General features: G+C 37.2%; 1 protein-coding gene across 1 annotated transcript in view; it reads left to right on the top strand.

Moving 5' to 3' along the window:
* CWF19L2 (CWF19 like cell cycle control factor 2) overlaps positions 1-15,362 on the top strand; it is a 71,787-nt gene extending 56,425 nt beyond the window's left edge. The window contains exons 13-18 of the mRNA XM_035327452.1: positions 4,788-5,000; positions 6,546-6,662; positions 10,167-10,322; positions 11,682-11,762; positions 13,856-13,957; positions 14,796-15,362. Of these exons, the coding sequence (XP_035183343.1) occupies positions 4,788-5,000; positions 6,546-6,662; positions 10,167-10,322; positions 11,682-11,762; positions 13,856-13,957; positions 14,796-14,936 (810 nt within the window). The 3' untranslated portion in view covers positions 14,937-15,362. The remainder of the gene's footprint in view (positions 1-4,787; positions 5,001-6,545; positions 6,663-10,166; positions 10,323-11,681; positions 11,763-13,855; positions 13,958-14,795) is intronic.
* Positions 15,363-15,734: the final 372 nt, after the last annotated feature.

Raw genomic sequence — 15,734 nt, forward strand, 5'->3', positions numbered from 1 at the left:
TTTATTCTTTGCTTCCCTTCTAGCATTTTCTGAGAACTCTCTTGTTGTTCTTTCAATTCCCTAGTACCTTGTTCAGAGAGATTTCATTATAACTAAACCATGCAATTGGCAGAACATACTGGACACCTTATTGGAAAAGCAAGAGTATAAATTTTTGGAGAGAGAATTACCATTTTCTTCCTGAATAACTTATCTAAAAAAAAAAAGGTAATGTTTAGAGCAGTAATTGAAGAGTACTATCAGTACTATCTCATCTGCTGTAATAGCAGCTGCATTTTTTTGTATTTCAGTGCTGACACATAGGTGCTTGGCATTTGTAGCACTTGAGGGAAGATCATATTTAAGGACTTAATGCCCTTAGAGGCATTTTCACTGCTACTGGCAAAGAATGTGTTAATTATTTTCATTGCTACTATTCCAATATTGCAGAATATTGTACACTAAATGTCTTTTTTTTTTTTTCTTCTAAAGGCAGCAAAAACATTGCTGCATAGATTAACTGACATAAACTTGTAGTATATCTTATTTCAGTAGGAATGCACAATTCTTGCTGAATAATATTTTTGCTTGTCTTTAGGTTTCTGAACTTTTTGCACTGTTTTGAGGTATGTTGGAAGAACATTTTGATGACAGGGAATTTGCAAAGAAAATGTTATTCCTTTCATAACTGTTGTTTTTAAAGGCGAAAGTATGTCCCATTTTAACATTATTTTAAAGTCATCTAAAGGATGTGAAAAATGTGACAAGACGTGAAGATTCAGGGACATGTTGACCATCTGTAACTGGGTCTTTTGTCTCAAAACTGCGGTATAATGGCACTGTACATTGATGTGCTAGATTTATTACTTGAATAAAGGTCTTGTAAACTTGTTAAATGCATGAAAATTGGGAAAAAATAATAAGCCTTTATTTTTCCAATTCCCCCTTGCCTGGTCTTCAGCAAGGGAAAGGGAATAGTGCTTGAGGAGTGTACAGCTGGAGGGGTATTATTAGTGGGTAGGCTTTTTTATTGCACAAGCAAGTTGAAATAACTTTCTTCTTGTATCTTGTTTATTTCAAGCACTTATTTAATGTCTGAAACTGGGGTGTTGGTTTCTTGAACTGCCTTACAGTCTTTAGTGTCTTCTGTTGTTGCAGTGGGATCTGTAATGATATTTCAGCGTCTGCCCTGGCAGCCAGGAGGGCCAACCGTACCTTGGGGTGCATCATGCACAGCACTGCCAGCTGGGAAGGGATTGTCCTGCTCTGCTCTGTGCTGATACAGCCTCACCTCAAGTACTGCGTGCAGTTTGGAGCACTGCAATATAAGAAAGACATAAAACTATTAGTGTCCAAAGGAGAGATACAAAGATGGTGAAGGGTCTAGAGAGCAAGATGTATGAGCAGCTTCTGAGGCTCCTTGGTTTGTCCAGCCCGGAGCAGAGCAGGCTGAAGGGAGGCCTCATGGCGGCCTGCAGCTCCCTCACGAGGGGAGCGGAGGGGCAGGCGCTGAGCTCTGCTCTCTGGGGACAGTGACCTGAGGGAATGGCATGGAGCTGGGACAGGGGAGGGTCAGGCTGGGGGTGAGGGAAAGGTTCTGCACCCAGAGGGTGGTTGGGCACTGGGACAGGCTCCCCAGTCCAGCCTGCTGGAGTTCAAGAAGCGTTTGGACAATGCTCCCAGACACATGGTCTGACTTTTTGGGTGGTCCTTTGGGGACCCAGGAGTTGGACATGGTGATCCTTGCGGGTCCCTTACAACTTAGGATATTCTGTGATTCAGTATCTTGTTTGTTGCTAGAGGTGATCCAAACCTGATCTGCGCATATTCTATGTAAGCCTTTGCTGTGGCTTCTCTTGCCAAAATGCTGCATTGCTACCTACCATTTTACTGTTCCCTTATTACTCTGAAGTAGTCTTGTGTCTACATTATTGAGTTCCTTGACTTTGCTTAATCCAATTGTATCGAACAAAATGTTACATCTTAAACCAGAATTGCATTTTCCAGATTTAGTTTTATAATTTTTATTATGCAATTCAGTTAAAATATCAGTTGGAAGGTGGCTCAATATATAACCATATAACTTTATCTGTTTAGTATTTTATAATTAACTCAGTTGTTTGGTACTGAAAGTACTGAGCATTTTCAAAAGAAACTGTTGATCTGTTTTAGGGAACCTTAGTGTTCAGGAAAGGTAAGAGCTGTTGTCTGTGTTTTGGGTTGGAAAATTACCCATCTACCCTCCAAAATAAAGTTTTTTTTTTTTTGTTTGTTTGTTTTTGTTTGTTTTTGTTTGTTTTGTTTTGTTTTTCCTTTTTGTCTTATCATGTTATCTAAACAGACTACTCCTGGGATATATGGAGAATTTTCTTTTTTTTTAGGAAAATGTTTCACTTATGGCAGTTGTTTTTAATATTGCTGTTGTCTTAAGTGGTGGCTACATTTGAGCATTAAACAAGGCAGACCACTCCAAACACCGTATGTTCTTTGTATAAGAAAATTGAATGAAGCAGGCAAATCATGTGAAATAAGTTGCACGTATATAAATCAACAGTCCATTCTGACAGGATTTTTGCAGGTTACGGAGGAGATGGTTTCAAAGGGTCTGTCACACAGATGGTTGGTTTGCTGAATCATTGTTATTTAGCTTTATATTCTAGATATCAAACATTCAAACATTCAACTTAATGTTGTTCGGTTGGATTTAATAACTGTTTTTGTAATGAGATGAAATGCCTGTAACCAACATATCTGAGAGATTGAAGAGAAGCCCCTTAGACTTAAGCAAGTAATAAAACTGTAATGACACCCTTGACACTAGACCTTTTTGAATCTTTTGAATGTTCACAATATGTATCTGTAGGTTCAGGAGCCCTCTGTACCCAAAGGAAGAGATATTTAGCAAATTGACTACAAAGATTTTTGTGTGCATGTGCCAGATATTAATATTTTACTTCAAAATATTAAATGTAAAGTCTTTAATTTTCAAACCTGCTCTTTGTGGGAAAAAAATAAAACTTTATTGTCTCTGCGGGCAGAATGTAAGCTTCAGCTAGTCTAAGTATATCTAGTGAACAACGTCATTTATGTTATTTTCTGTGAGAGGACAGTATTTCAGGTCTTGAAAAGGAAGAGAAAATGGATGTACAGGTCTTCAGATATTCCCTGGATAGATGTTTCTAACTGCTTTAAGAGAGTTTTCATGAGGTTCTGTTTCATTATCTTGACAAAGACATGTCATTTACGCAGTCACAGAAAGCAATCTACCTGTTGAATAAAATGTCTTCAGTTACCTCTAGCAAAGGACTAATGCTACCCCAGTCTGTATTTTAATATGTATTAGGATTTGTTGCAAAGACACCTTTGCTGTTTCTTGAAGGAAATGCTATTGCTAATTCTTGAAGGAAAACTGCTCATACATAAATCTGCCAGTGCTCTGAAGGTCTAGCACCTCCTGTATCAAGAAATCTATATAATGTGTTGAATTTTTCCCCTGTCATTTTGATAAGGAAATTACTGAAACTATTCAAGGTCAAATTGCAGTCAGGTCTAGCATAAAAGTATCACAGCATAAGGACTCATGTAGTGAGAAAAAAAAATATTTTGAAAGCTTTTTACCTTTGCTTGAGTTGTGTATATTGAATGTTTAGGGTAATATTGGCACATAATTTTAAAGCTGTATAGGGTAGTCAGAAAAGTAAGTGGATAAATACTTTCCTAAATCCTTTACGGTCAGTCTTGGCAATCAAGACTTAAGTCTTCATTTAGGCAAGACAACATGGGATTTATTTGTCATCAAAGACTGATAAAGATTGATGTTATACACACATCTGCATGTGCGTGTTGAGTGGTGAAGGTTAGTGAAAACTTCTGTCATTTAAGTTTGACCTGTGACCCACACCCACACGGTTTTCTGCCCTTCCTTTCCTTTCCATTCACTGTCTCTTGTTGCAGTCGCTCTGTCACCATGCATCACCTCCAGTTCCTAGCTACAGGCTCCATTCCTTTGAAGTAATGTCTAGGTGAGACATAGCTATTTTGTCTGGGTTTCCATATTATTAACATCCTGTAAGATTCCATTCACTCTCAAGCACATCTTCATAACGAATACTAAATATTTTCAGAGCTTCCTTTTAAATATATGGCATTTAACTAAAGCATAACAATTAGTAAACAAACCTACAAAAATGAGGATTATGCAGCCTTGTTTCTGGTAATGTTTGTTGTGTTGGTTATGCCTATGTAGCAACAGGTACTTTCAAAAAAGACTAAGTATTGAAAACAAAGACTTCTCTTCAGAAAATGGCTTAGTGTTGTTCACTTGAGAACAATCATTGGCATGTTTCCACAGAGTATGAATAGGAGGCGCAGAGTTATGGTGTAGCTATTTTACAACAGGTGATGTAATGGGCAATGATAGTTGTAATAGGGGAGGAGGAGGAGGAAAGGAGAGATGAAATAAAATGTATGATAATACGTGATGAAGAAAAAAATGTGCATCTGGAGTTACGTCAGGGTAATATTGAAATACCTAGCTCCTCACTTGAGATGGAGCGAGTCTAGTAATATATTCCTCTCACTACTGTCACACATCTACACTTTAATATCTATGCTGTCTGAGATTGTGTATGACTGCTCTCAGGAGACGTATCTGATAATAGCACGTTTTGCAGGTGCTGAATGGAATGCAGCAGTGCTACTGCTGCTACATACTTTATCATTTTCTCAGTAAAGGATGTTCCAAAGAGCTAAGTATTTTTCTTCTTACCTATTTGTATATAAATGCATTTTTTTGTGAATCTTTTCAGATGATGGAAAAAACTGACAGAGACTACTACACTCTGGATGACATGTTTGTTTCCAAAGCAGCAAAAAGAGCACGCAGTGGGGAAGAGGAAGAAATACAAAGAAGAAAAGCAATACGTGAGCACCAACTGCTTGCTGCACGCATGGAAAAGTGCCCATACTGCTTTGATAGCAGTGAACTTTCTAAACATCTTATTATTGCAATTGGTACCAAGGTAAGAAAATAGTAATTTAGCACAAAAGTAAAAACAAAAAAGAAATAAAAGAAGGCAGTGTTAATGGCAGAGTGCCTAAGTTTAAGAACACAATTGCTGCTTTGAAATGTTTCATCGTTCTTCATCTTAATCTCCCAGACCTTCCTATTGATTTCAAGAATTCCTTGAGGGTTGGGGACGAAAGGATACAAGTCTGTCATGAATTATAAAGCTAGTCTTTGATATCAGAACTTCTGATTTGTGGAAGACAGAAGCAATAATGAAAGATTGGAGTGCAGAGATTAGGCTGTAGGTGGATTTGTGAAAGACTAAATCACATTGCACTGGAGGAAATTTGAACTGGTTACAAACTGTATCTCAATGATGTCAAAGAAAGATAAGTGGAGAATTCAATTCTTAAGCCTAAAATCCTTTGAAATGAAGAAAAGTTTGGTACAGTGAACCTTCTTGTTTATGTTAATGCTTTTAAAATATATATAAATATTTGGATTTAAGACATCTGAAATGCTTCAATATAGGCTTTTTCTGATCATTATGCAAGGTTGTCATTTACTATCGATATTTTTCATTTGATTTTCATTTTTATAAACCTTTTATAGACTGAGGAATTAAATGCACATGCATATACCTACATGTATGTACATACCTGTATGTATATATACATATCTGTATATACATACATATCAAAGGTAAAAAAAAAATACTTGTGTATTGTAATGGACAAAACCAGTGTGATTTCATAATAAACTGGTTCATAACTGGTTACTCTATTAGCCTGATATTATTGCCTTTTCAGTGGAGCTGCTGTCTGGATACTGCTTCTTCATTGGAGCTACTGATGGATAATGCTAACTTTCACAGAATCACAGAATGGAAGTTAACCTCTGGAGGTCACCTGGTCCAACCTCCTTGCTCATGCAGGGCCACCAAGAGCAGCTTGCCCAAAACAAACTTCAGCTCAAGAATTTTTTTTTCTTTTTTTCCCACTTGCTTAGGCTTTTACTGAATGTGTTTCAGTCGCTGGGACTCTTTACCAAGGAGTGCAGTGATAGTACAAGGAGTAATGGTTTTAAACTAAAAGGGGAGATTTAGATTAGATTTTTTTTTTTTTTTTTTTTTTTTTTTTTTTTTTTTTTACTCAGAGGGTGTGAAGGCTAGGCTGCTCAGAGAAGCTGTGGATGCCCCATCCCTGGAGGTGTTCGAGACCAGGCTGGATGGGGCTTTGGACTACCTGGTCCGGTGGGAGGTGCCCCTGCCTATGGGAGAGGGTTGGAACCAGGTGGTCTTGAACGTCCCTTCCAACGCAAACCATTCTATGCTTCTGTGTTCTTCAGTCAAGTTCATTAGCTATTGAAGAGTTAGGTAAAGAACAGAAAGAAAGCTAAATTGGTTTAAAGGCCTTGTTGTAAATACCTTGCTGTAAATAGAAGTTAATGGCTTCTGTTGGTTTAAAATCTATCAGATACTGTAATTCTTAGCCATAGCGACAGGAAGGTTTTTAACACTAGAAGAATAGGCACTTCAGTTTTTGTTTACTCTTTGTAGGTGTACTTGTCTCTACCAAGCAACGAGTCCCTTACTGAAGGTCACTGCCTGATAGCCCCCTTACAGCACCATACTGCAGCCACACTTTTGGATGAAGAAATCTGGGAAGAAATCCAGGTTAGCTCATGTTCTGAGAGTTTTACTATAAAATATTGTTTTGAATAATATTATACTTGTCATAAGTATCTGTTTGCATAATTTCCAGCTTGTCAGCTCTTTTTTGTTCTACTAAGGGGCAGAAGAACATTCTTGCACTATGGTTGGAAATTAGTGGTCAAAAATTGATAAAGGAAAATGGGAATGTTTCTTCAGTGTTTACCCACCATTTATGACCTCTAGAAAAATGTTGCCTAAGAATGTTGTAGAGCTTCTCTCCTTGGAGTTCTTTGGAACCGGGTTGGAGGAACACATTAAGAATGACATAGGTACAGCTGATCCCTTACAGAAAGTGGAATAACTGGCTTGGCAGCCATTAAGAAAAAGATTGTCAGGACAGAAAGATCACTTATAATAAAAGAACGGCTAAAGATATGTTGTTTACATGAGGTTTTTTTTAAGCTAATCTGGTTTTGTGGTGGATAGCAAGACAGAACTATTTTCATTATTCTTCATATAAGTCAGGTCCCTGATAGAATCCAATTTCCTACTTTCTTTGAAAAGAATTATTAGAATAAAGTGCCAAGCATGATGGGTCGTGCTTTCCAACTGTCATATGAAGACATTTTGAAGGTTTTGAGTTTTGTTTTCTTTGGAAAATGTAAATCAGAATAGTAACAAATGTATGCCTAAAAGATTGACAGTGATCAGCCTGTCTCCCAGCCCCACCTTTATGATTGTTACAAGGGAAAAATAACTTACAACCTGTGTTTTACATCAAAATATTGGAGAGTACTTCAGACTATGGAAAAAGGTCATTGCTGGCACAGTTGCTTAGATTTAAAAACAGGTTAATCCCTGAGTTTGAAATGGTTTAAATAACTTTGATCTTGCCTCAACCCTGGCAGATGGATTCTCTTACTTTCTACAGTTGCTCCCAGCATTGATTCGCATGGCTGGTGTAATTTTTATGCAGTGCTGTTTTGTTAATTATGCTCCGCCCAAGCAGGAACGAAAAGAACTTTTGCATATGACAGAAATGCCTTAGAAAGTTGTCTAAGAAGCAAATAAGTGTGGTAAGTAGGGTCAGGAGTTAAAACAGAGCACCAGGGAGAAGAGATAACTATATTTATCCTGTATCCTCTATTTATCCTGCTGGCTTTTAACTAAACAGGGGTGTAGAAGAAACAGGTATAAGTAAAAGATGATCACTTTTCTAAGTGTATATTAGAAGGAAAATAGGATAAAGAAAAGATGAGCAAACGCAGTTTCTGTATTCAACCCTAGACTTTTCCTTGCTAGAAAATGCAACTAGTTGGTAAACCCACCAATGCTGTGAATGTAATAATTTTCAGTTTAAACATTTCTTTGTAGGAAAGTACTTAGGGGAGTGATGGACACGTTATTTTTCAGCTCCTGTGTAATTCAGTAGAAGGAGTCTGGAAGGCTTCCACAAGAGTGTAAACATACACTTAGTCAGTGGCTAAGCTAACTTAATGATGCCAGAGCCATATCTGATACTGTGGTTGAGGGAAAAAAACATCTCTGTTACGCTGGATGAGCACATGTTTTAGCTAACTATTTTTGCTGGGATTTTTTTCAAGATACGTTCAAATAAAGCAGGAAAGGTTCATTTATACTGTTTGGCTTCTGGCACTGGAATTTAACATGATTCATGTTTTAGACTTTTATGCGCTTCACTTGCCAAAGTAAATACACATATAATTTTTTAATATGAGAAGATATAAATCTGCGTGTTCAGTTGCTCTAACAGTGGCATGTATCAACATCCTTTGCATCTGAGCATAAGCCATGCCCTCTTGTTCGCTCTTATGAGCAGTTTTGTCCTTTCCAGTGCTAACAACCCTTGGTATTTTGGCCCACTCAGAATTTGGAGGAAAAGTGCAATGCATTTAAAAAACAAGAAACTGCAGTCTGGGAAATGCTAGCTAACATCTGTAAATATTCCAGGCTTTTTACTGGATTTGTATTTCCATTGTTATTGCAGGGTAGCAACTTTAAATAACAGTAATTTTTAGCTTTTGGTTTAATGTTTCTCTTACCTCACCACAGCTGCCTGCTTCGGTGCATTTCAGCAGTAGAGGTCTGGGAGGTGGAGGGGGGAGAAGATAGCAAGCTTGTAATTCAGTTATCTGTCTCTGTGTCCAGTAAGGTCCCATATCTGTCATGGCACAGTGATCTGTTCACTAGGCTCAGTGATCTGTTTAGTAGGAAATACCTTCCAGCTGTGTTTCATTGGGTTATTGGGGGGTGAGGAGGTGTAGCACTATTTTGTCACAGGGTGGAACAGCTTAGTTACAAGGAAGAATTCAGGGCACATGTGCCTGCTTTGGAGAGCTTAAATACTTGGTTAAGATGCAGAGATTTGATCAAGTTTTGTATACTTTTGGTCTGGTTAATACTGTGGAAGATGACAAAGGGGTGAGGAGAGGAGACCTCACCTTCTAGTTCCGTTGTGGTAATGATTTGTGGCAGTGGTTTGCTTTCCATCTCTTTTATTGTAGTACTTGATATATTTATGAATGCCTGTATTTGCTTATGTTTGATTTGTCAACTTTCCAATTGCATTAAAATAGGAAATCTTAAACCTCAGATGGGATTAGCCTTTTAATTGTGGTGTTTGTACTTCTAAGCGTCGTTACTCATCAAGAACAAAAACAAAATCAATGTGAAAAGGTTAATTTATGACTTATGTAAGTAATGGACCTGTGGTACTAGTGGTCTATGAAGCGCACACAGTTTCAGTGAATTCCTGGCTTACAGTATGGGAGTGGTTTAGGGAGTGGGTGTAATACAAGGGCCTTCATTTAAAATAACAGTTTTCAGGATGTTAACTGGAGTCACATTCTGAAACATCCATCCTGTCACAAAGTCAAAATCTTTTATGCATTTGAAAATGAGTCTGAATGGGTCTCTGAAATCATCCATTGCACTCAATAATTTAGTTCAGCACCTACACTGCAAGCTGTAGAATTATGCTCTTGCATCTCTTAGATGCAAATACCAACTGCCCAGAGTCAGGGAGCAGCAAGAGCAGGCTGTTCCACAGGGAAGGTGACGGGTGGCAGGTGAGATGGGGTGGAAGGTGACAGCAAGTCGGGGGAGTGTCACCTCACTGCCACCTCACTGGTAGACAGGGTCAGCCACAGCCAGTGATGGCCAGATATCTGCAGTGATGAGTGAGGTTCAAGAGCAAGGCGGGATTGATGGCAGCTGGGTATGTGGCTAGGCACAGGCATCCCTGAAACTTTGCTCGGGCAAGGACTGAAGCGAGGGCTTGAGCTGGGGGCTATTTTGCTAGACTTCCTATGTTTGTGCTATAATAAAAGTAGTTCATATTAAATTGTTGAATAATACAGGATTTTCCTACTATGATTGCTGCCGTTTCATTTTATTATTAATTTCTAAGGATATATGTGTATATATATATGTAAGTAAAATAATTTACTATATCTGAAAGTTTGAAAACCTAATTCAAATTGTACATTCTTTTTCTTTAAACAGATGTTCAGAAAAGCTTTGGTGAAAATGTTTGAAGCGAGAGGCTTGGACTGTGTCTTCATAGAAACAAATATGAGTATGAAGAAACGATACCACATGGTGTACGAATGCATTCCTCTTCCAAGAGAAGTAGGAGATATGGCTCCAATCTACTTTAAGGTATATGAAAATGTTTTTTCTTAGGTCATTTGAATGTGTTTATCATAATTCATCTATTTTTGAAAACTATCTTTGTTATACAAGCATTTCAGAAAGATGGCTTTATTATTGAGGAAGAAATATTCCTTGATCTTAAAACAAATTCTGTGCGGTGGTTCTGTTTTTCAAGTAGTCAGTGGAAGAGCTGTATGTCACGCTGCAGTTGCATCAAGTCTGACTGCACTGACTAGTTCTGGAAACAGTTGAGAGATTCATAGTTTGTTGCAGAGCTGTAAGGATTACAATACTCCTCGCTGAAGTCCTGTAGTATAAATTAAAAAAACCATGCATGTGCCTCGGGATGTATAAAATAAGAAAATAATCTCCTGATCTAACAAATATCATCATATAATGTTTCATCTTCATTTTATTTAGTAGACCAAATTTTCACGTGTCCTAGGTTTCTGTTGAACATTAGATAGCACGATAAATATTTCTTCTATAGGTTTTTTGGTCTCTTTCAACTAACCCTGTAAGGAAAAGGTCATTGATGCTTCTACGGGGCCTTTTGACTTTCAGAAACTGGATTGTTATTTGCCTTTATTCGATTTAGTATCTGAAAAAACTTTTATAAGGGTAAATATGGCTGGGTGCACACATACATTAATATTTATAAGTAAATTATTTTTTTTGTTCTTTGAAAAATTCTGTGTGTTTTCTGGAAATAAATAATGTGATTGTTTTTTGATGAAGTGGAACAGTCAGAGTGTCAAGTAGCAATGCAGTATGTTTGAAATCATTGGTTATGCTTTAAGTGCTAGTAAAACTTGTGTTTTCTCTGAATACAAAGAGAAAGATGAAGTACAAGCTTACACCACTGAAATACACAGTAAATGAAATTTAAGTTACCTACACTATACCCACTTTCATACTACAGAAGATACAGAGGCAGCTTTATAAGTATTTGAGTGCAATCAGGCTTCTGATCTGGATTTTCCCCTTAAAGAAAAGGAAAGAGAGAGAAAAAAATGCTAATATAGTGTAATAAAATCACAGTGGGTTTAATATGAGCTTAGTAAAAAGGAAGTGTGACCTTTTAGTCCGTAATAATTTGGAAGTTTCTTGTTAAAGATAATTTGTGTCAGGCAAAAGATAAATTTCTGGAAAAAAAATTAAGACAGTTTCAGGATATTAAATGGTGCTTCTATCAAGTATGTAAGTTCTTGAAATCAGAAAGGTTGCCAAAATTGAGGTTACTTTGTTAAGAAATAATTGGTACTTGCAGTGCAAAGTACTTACAATTCACTTTACTCCATTGAAAAGTTAATACTCTGCTGTATGAAGGACTATTCTCACGTTTGGATAAAAATGATTTTACAGAAAGCTATAATGGAGTCTGATGAAGAGTGGTCCATGAACAAGAAGTTAATTGATCTTTCTTCAAAAGATATTCGGAAATCGGTAAGTAATGAAATGTATTGAACACTGAATTTCTCAGCAAATTATTTTCATCTATTTTGGTTATTAACTGTTCCAAGGAGAAGAGAGGGAAAACAATTAAATTAGTGGATCAGGAGATGGCATAGTTGTGATGAGAATTAAAGAGTCTGACAGAACTCCTAATTGACATTAAAAAAGATTCCCATTTATTTCAACAACAGATGGACTGAGCTGCAAGCATTGGTTGAGAACAAAGCTGGCATGCTGAGGCCATGTATAAGCATAATTTTCTTGATTAACTTTAAGAATTAAGATAGATCAAAAGGCTTGCAAATTACTGTCCAGAAAAAAATACGGTGTCTCTTTTGCATTGACCTGGAACAGCCTTTTGTGTTGCTAAATTTATGAAGTGAAGATATAAATAGTGTTATAAATCTTTATTTGTAAAAGAAAGGAACAGTGCTACGTCTGTCTCCTGGATACCAAATGGAAACATCTTTGTATACAAATCTTAAAGGAATAATCCTGAAACTTTTAAGTTCAAAGATTAGTCCATCCTTTTAGTATGACAGCGAATGATGTTTGGTGCATAGCTGTTACCATGTGTAGTTTACTACTGTGTAGTAATAATACTTAATTTCTGAAACTATCTTTTAGTAAATATAGCTACTTTATGCTAAAACATCCTAGTGTAGGAGAAAGAGGAGGAGGTGAGTTTTAATAGTGAGACACGAAGCCTGATATGATAGAGAGAAATTAAATGCAGAAGACTAAGAGGTTGGGTGGCTGCACAGTATGAGAGGCTTTATATATTGTGAGGACTCAGCTGGAAAATTCAGCTCTGGTTCTAAGACAGTTATAGAGGAGGAGAGCGTAGGTTAGAGAACTTAACTAAATAAACTGATGGAGCGTTTTGGCAGCCTAGGAAATAAAAGGCTGAAAGGGGATGGGATGATAGTTTCCTGTGTATAGGAGATTGTTTTAAGGAAGATAACGCCTAGCTGTTTGCTTTCACCAGCTCTGTTAGGTGCAGACAAGAAAGAATTCAGTTGATTCAGGTGAATGAAAACAGAAAACAGAACAGGCACAAAAATAGACATGTTTGAGACATCTAACAGGCTAATTGTGCCCAGAAATTGGGACTAGTGTCCAGAGGCAGAACCCTAGCACATGAGCCTAAGCAGCCAATGCTTGCACAGCATCAAAGCCAGCTCTGTTTCTCACTCCGCTCCCTGGGCTGGGAAGGGACACAGCTGGGACAGCTGACCTGGCAGCAAGCACTCTTCAGCAGAAGTTAAAACGCTGGTGTGTTATCAGTGTTGTCCTAGTCACTAGACCAAAGCACAGTTCCAGATGGGCTGCTCTGAAGAAGAAAATGAACTCTATCCACGAGCAACATAAGGAATATTGCTTGTGGAAATTGTAGTTATTTGGGTTGTAGCAGAGGAGGTGCATGAGTTTGAGGTTCTGTAAGTGTTATCTGTACAGGAACATCTTCAACAATTAGGAGTGGAAAGTAACTGAGCGAATTATGAAATTATCCAATTTGGCAGGTTAATCATAACTTCCAGTCATGTAGTGGGATTTTCCAGTAATCTGTTCTCTGTAGAGGCGTCTTCCTTTCTCCCCCTTCACCCAGAGTATCAATATTTCCTGCGGGTAAATATTTATTCTTACCATAAATCCCCTGATCTTTAATAAATGCAGATTGCTGATAATAGTCTTAAAATTTCTCCTCATCCCACATAATGCAGAGTTGTGAAGTCAGATGACTTTTGTTTGGTGTGCATGCTGCTGTCTGGCTCTTTTCTTGTGTCTGTCCCTCCCAGTCTCTTACCTGATGTTCAGAGTTGTCCTCTGTTCTTCCACCTAGCAAACTTCCGGTTTTGGTGTCTTTTTATCAAGTTGACATGTATTTTCTTTCCCCATACCTGTTGGTTTTACTGTCACCTGGTAGCAGTTTTATACTACACATACATGGTCTGAGAGGTAGTTTTAAATAAAATGTGATACTGCCAACTGTAAAACCATTTTCAAATTCAGGAAGTTGTGGGGAGATGAGTTAAATGCCTACGGTCTGTTAAACATCTAAAAATGCATTTTTGTGTGTATAGGTTCCTAAAGGATTGCCATACTTCTCAGTGGACTTTGGGCTTCAAGGAGGATTTGCTCATGTCATTGAAGATCAACACAAGTTCCCCCATTACTTCGGAAAGGTATTGTTGTGTAAAAAGATCAACAGTCACTTTGATGTACCTTATCACAGTTCATTGCTTATCTTTTCATGGTGAGCCATTATAATTCAGCTTGTGAATAAAGAAATAGTTGTTTTCTTCACTGGTTGGTACTCAGAGTTATAGATCCATTTTTCTTTTGAATCAATAGGGACTCTGGAGTTTTGACATGTAGTCTGATAGATGGAAATACTTGCAGCTATTTAAGAAAGAAGAAATATTGTTATTGATACAGTGGTAGCCTCATATAGGTACACTGACTCCTGCTTGAATAAAATAGGGCACATACACACAGGCTCACAGACAACTCCTGCGGTAATACCTGTGTGGTTAAATTGCTCCATGTGGAATAGAGGGTATATGCAGGAAGTGCTACAATAAAATCTTCCTTTTCTTATTCTGTCACAGTGATCAATTATTGAAAGAGTCGGCAGGGCAAAAATGTTAAGAGGGATTGGGTATATATTACTATAAATAATATAACTTGCTTGAATTAAAATGGGTATCTTTTTTTCCAAACTTCCCTCTTTCAGTCAAAAATGTTCCATCAACAATCTTGCAACGTTAGGACATTTATGCTGTGCATTGCTGTGTTGTACTGTAAAGAATTTTGCTGAAGCAATCATCTAGCAAACTACATTTGTAATTTTGAATTGGTATATTTTTCAGAATTTCCATTTTTTTATAACTAGCTCTCAATAAAAAACATTGACAAATGATTTCATAATTGGGAAAAAAGTCTTATTTTTTTATTAAAATAGCATTAAGTGATACGGCATTTTGTCATTTATCGTTATCTATCTTTGTTCTACTTGCAAAGGAAATCGTTGGTGGCATGCTGGACTTGGAACCACGGCTCTGGAGAAAAGGAGTGAGGCAGAACTTTGAGGAGCAGAGGAAGAAAGTGTTGCAGTTTGCACAGTGGTGGAAGCCGTATGATTTCACCAAGAAGAACGAATGAATACATCCTTGAGGTCAAGGACTATATAAGCCATAAATTATACTAAAGGATATTTTGTATGTTAAATACGACACCGGTATATTATATATTGCTAGTATGTTTTAAACCCAGGGATATTGTTTAACTGATTTTCTCTTTCTGGTTTGGATATTGTGTGTACCGCCTGAACCTGCAAGCCCAACAAACCAGATCTGCACGGTGTTTCTCATTTTTCATTTTTTATCTGAGCCAAAATAATAACGTCCCTGTGGCCATTGGAATTCTTCAAGGTATAGCTTTTACTTTTGGAGTTTTTATAATACTTGAAACAACTAAAATTGTATCTTGTAGCATAGAACCAGGACTTAATTAGTGCAGCAACTTTTTCTAGAAAATGATGTAAATTTTATGAATATGTTGATTAAAACAAACACATTGTTGCACTGCCTTGAGTCTTTGTATTCTGTTGGTTGAGGCAATTGCATTATAAATTGGTTGAGGCCATTGCAATGTAAATGTTCAGTTATGATGTGATAAACTTAATCAACCTTGCACAAGAATTAATGTCATTTTCTGTGCTTTCAATATGAAGTAATATTTTAAAACTGACTGGTTGCACAGAGAACGATGAGATTGTCCGTAGTAGGCAGCAAACTTTGGCTTTAATGGTAACAGTTAATTTTGGTGACAATAAAAATTAAAAGGAAAAAAGAGAGGAGGAGGAAATAAACTTAGAGGGTAAAAAAAAATAATAAAAAAAAATAAACACCTCTCTGATGGCCAGCCAGAAAGAAAATCATCACAGGGACCTCCCTAAAT

This window comes from Oxyura jamaicensis, chromosome 1 (genome assembly GCF_011077185.1).
Source record: "Oxyura jamaicensis isolate SHBP4307 breed ruddy duck chromosome 1, BPBGC_Ojam_1.0, whole genome shotgun sequence".
In the NCBI taxonomy this organism is placed as follows: domain Eukaryota; kingdom Metazoa; phylum Chordata; class Aves; order Anseriformes; family Anatidae; genus Oxyura; species Oxyura jamaicensis.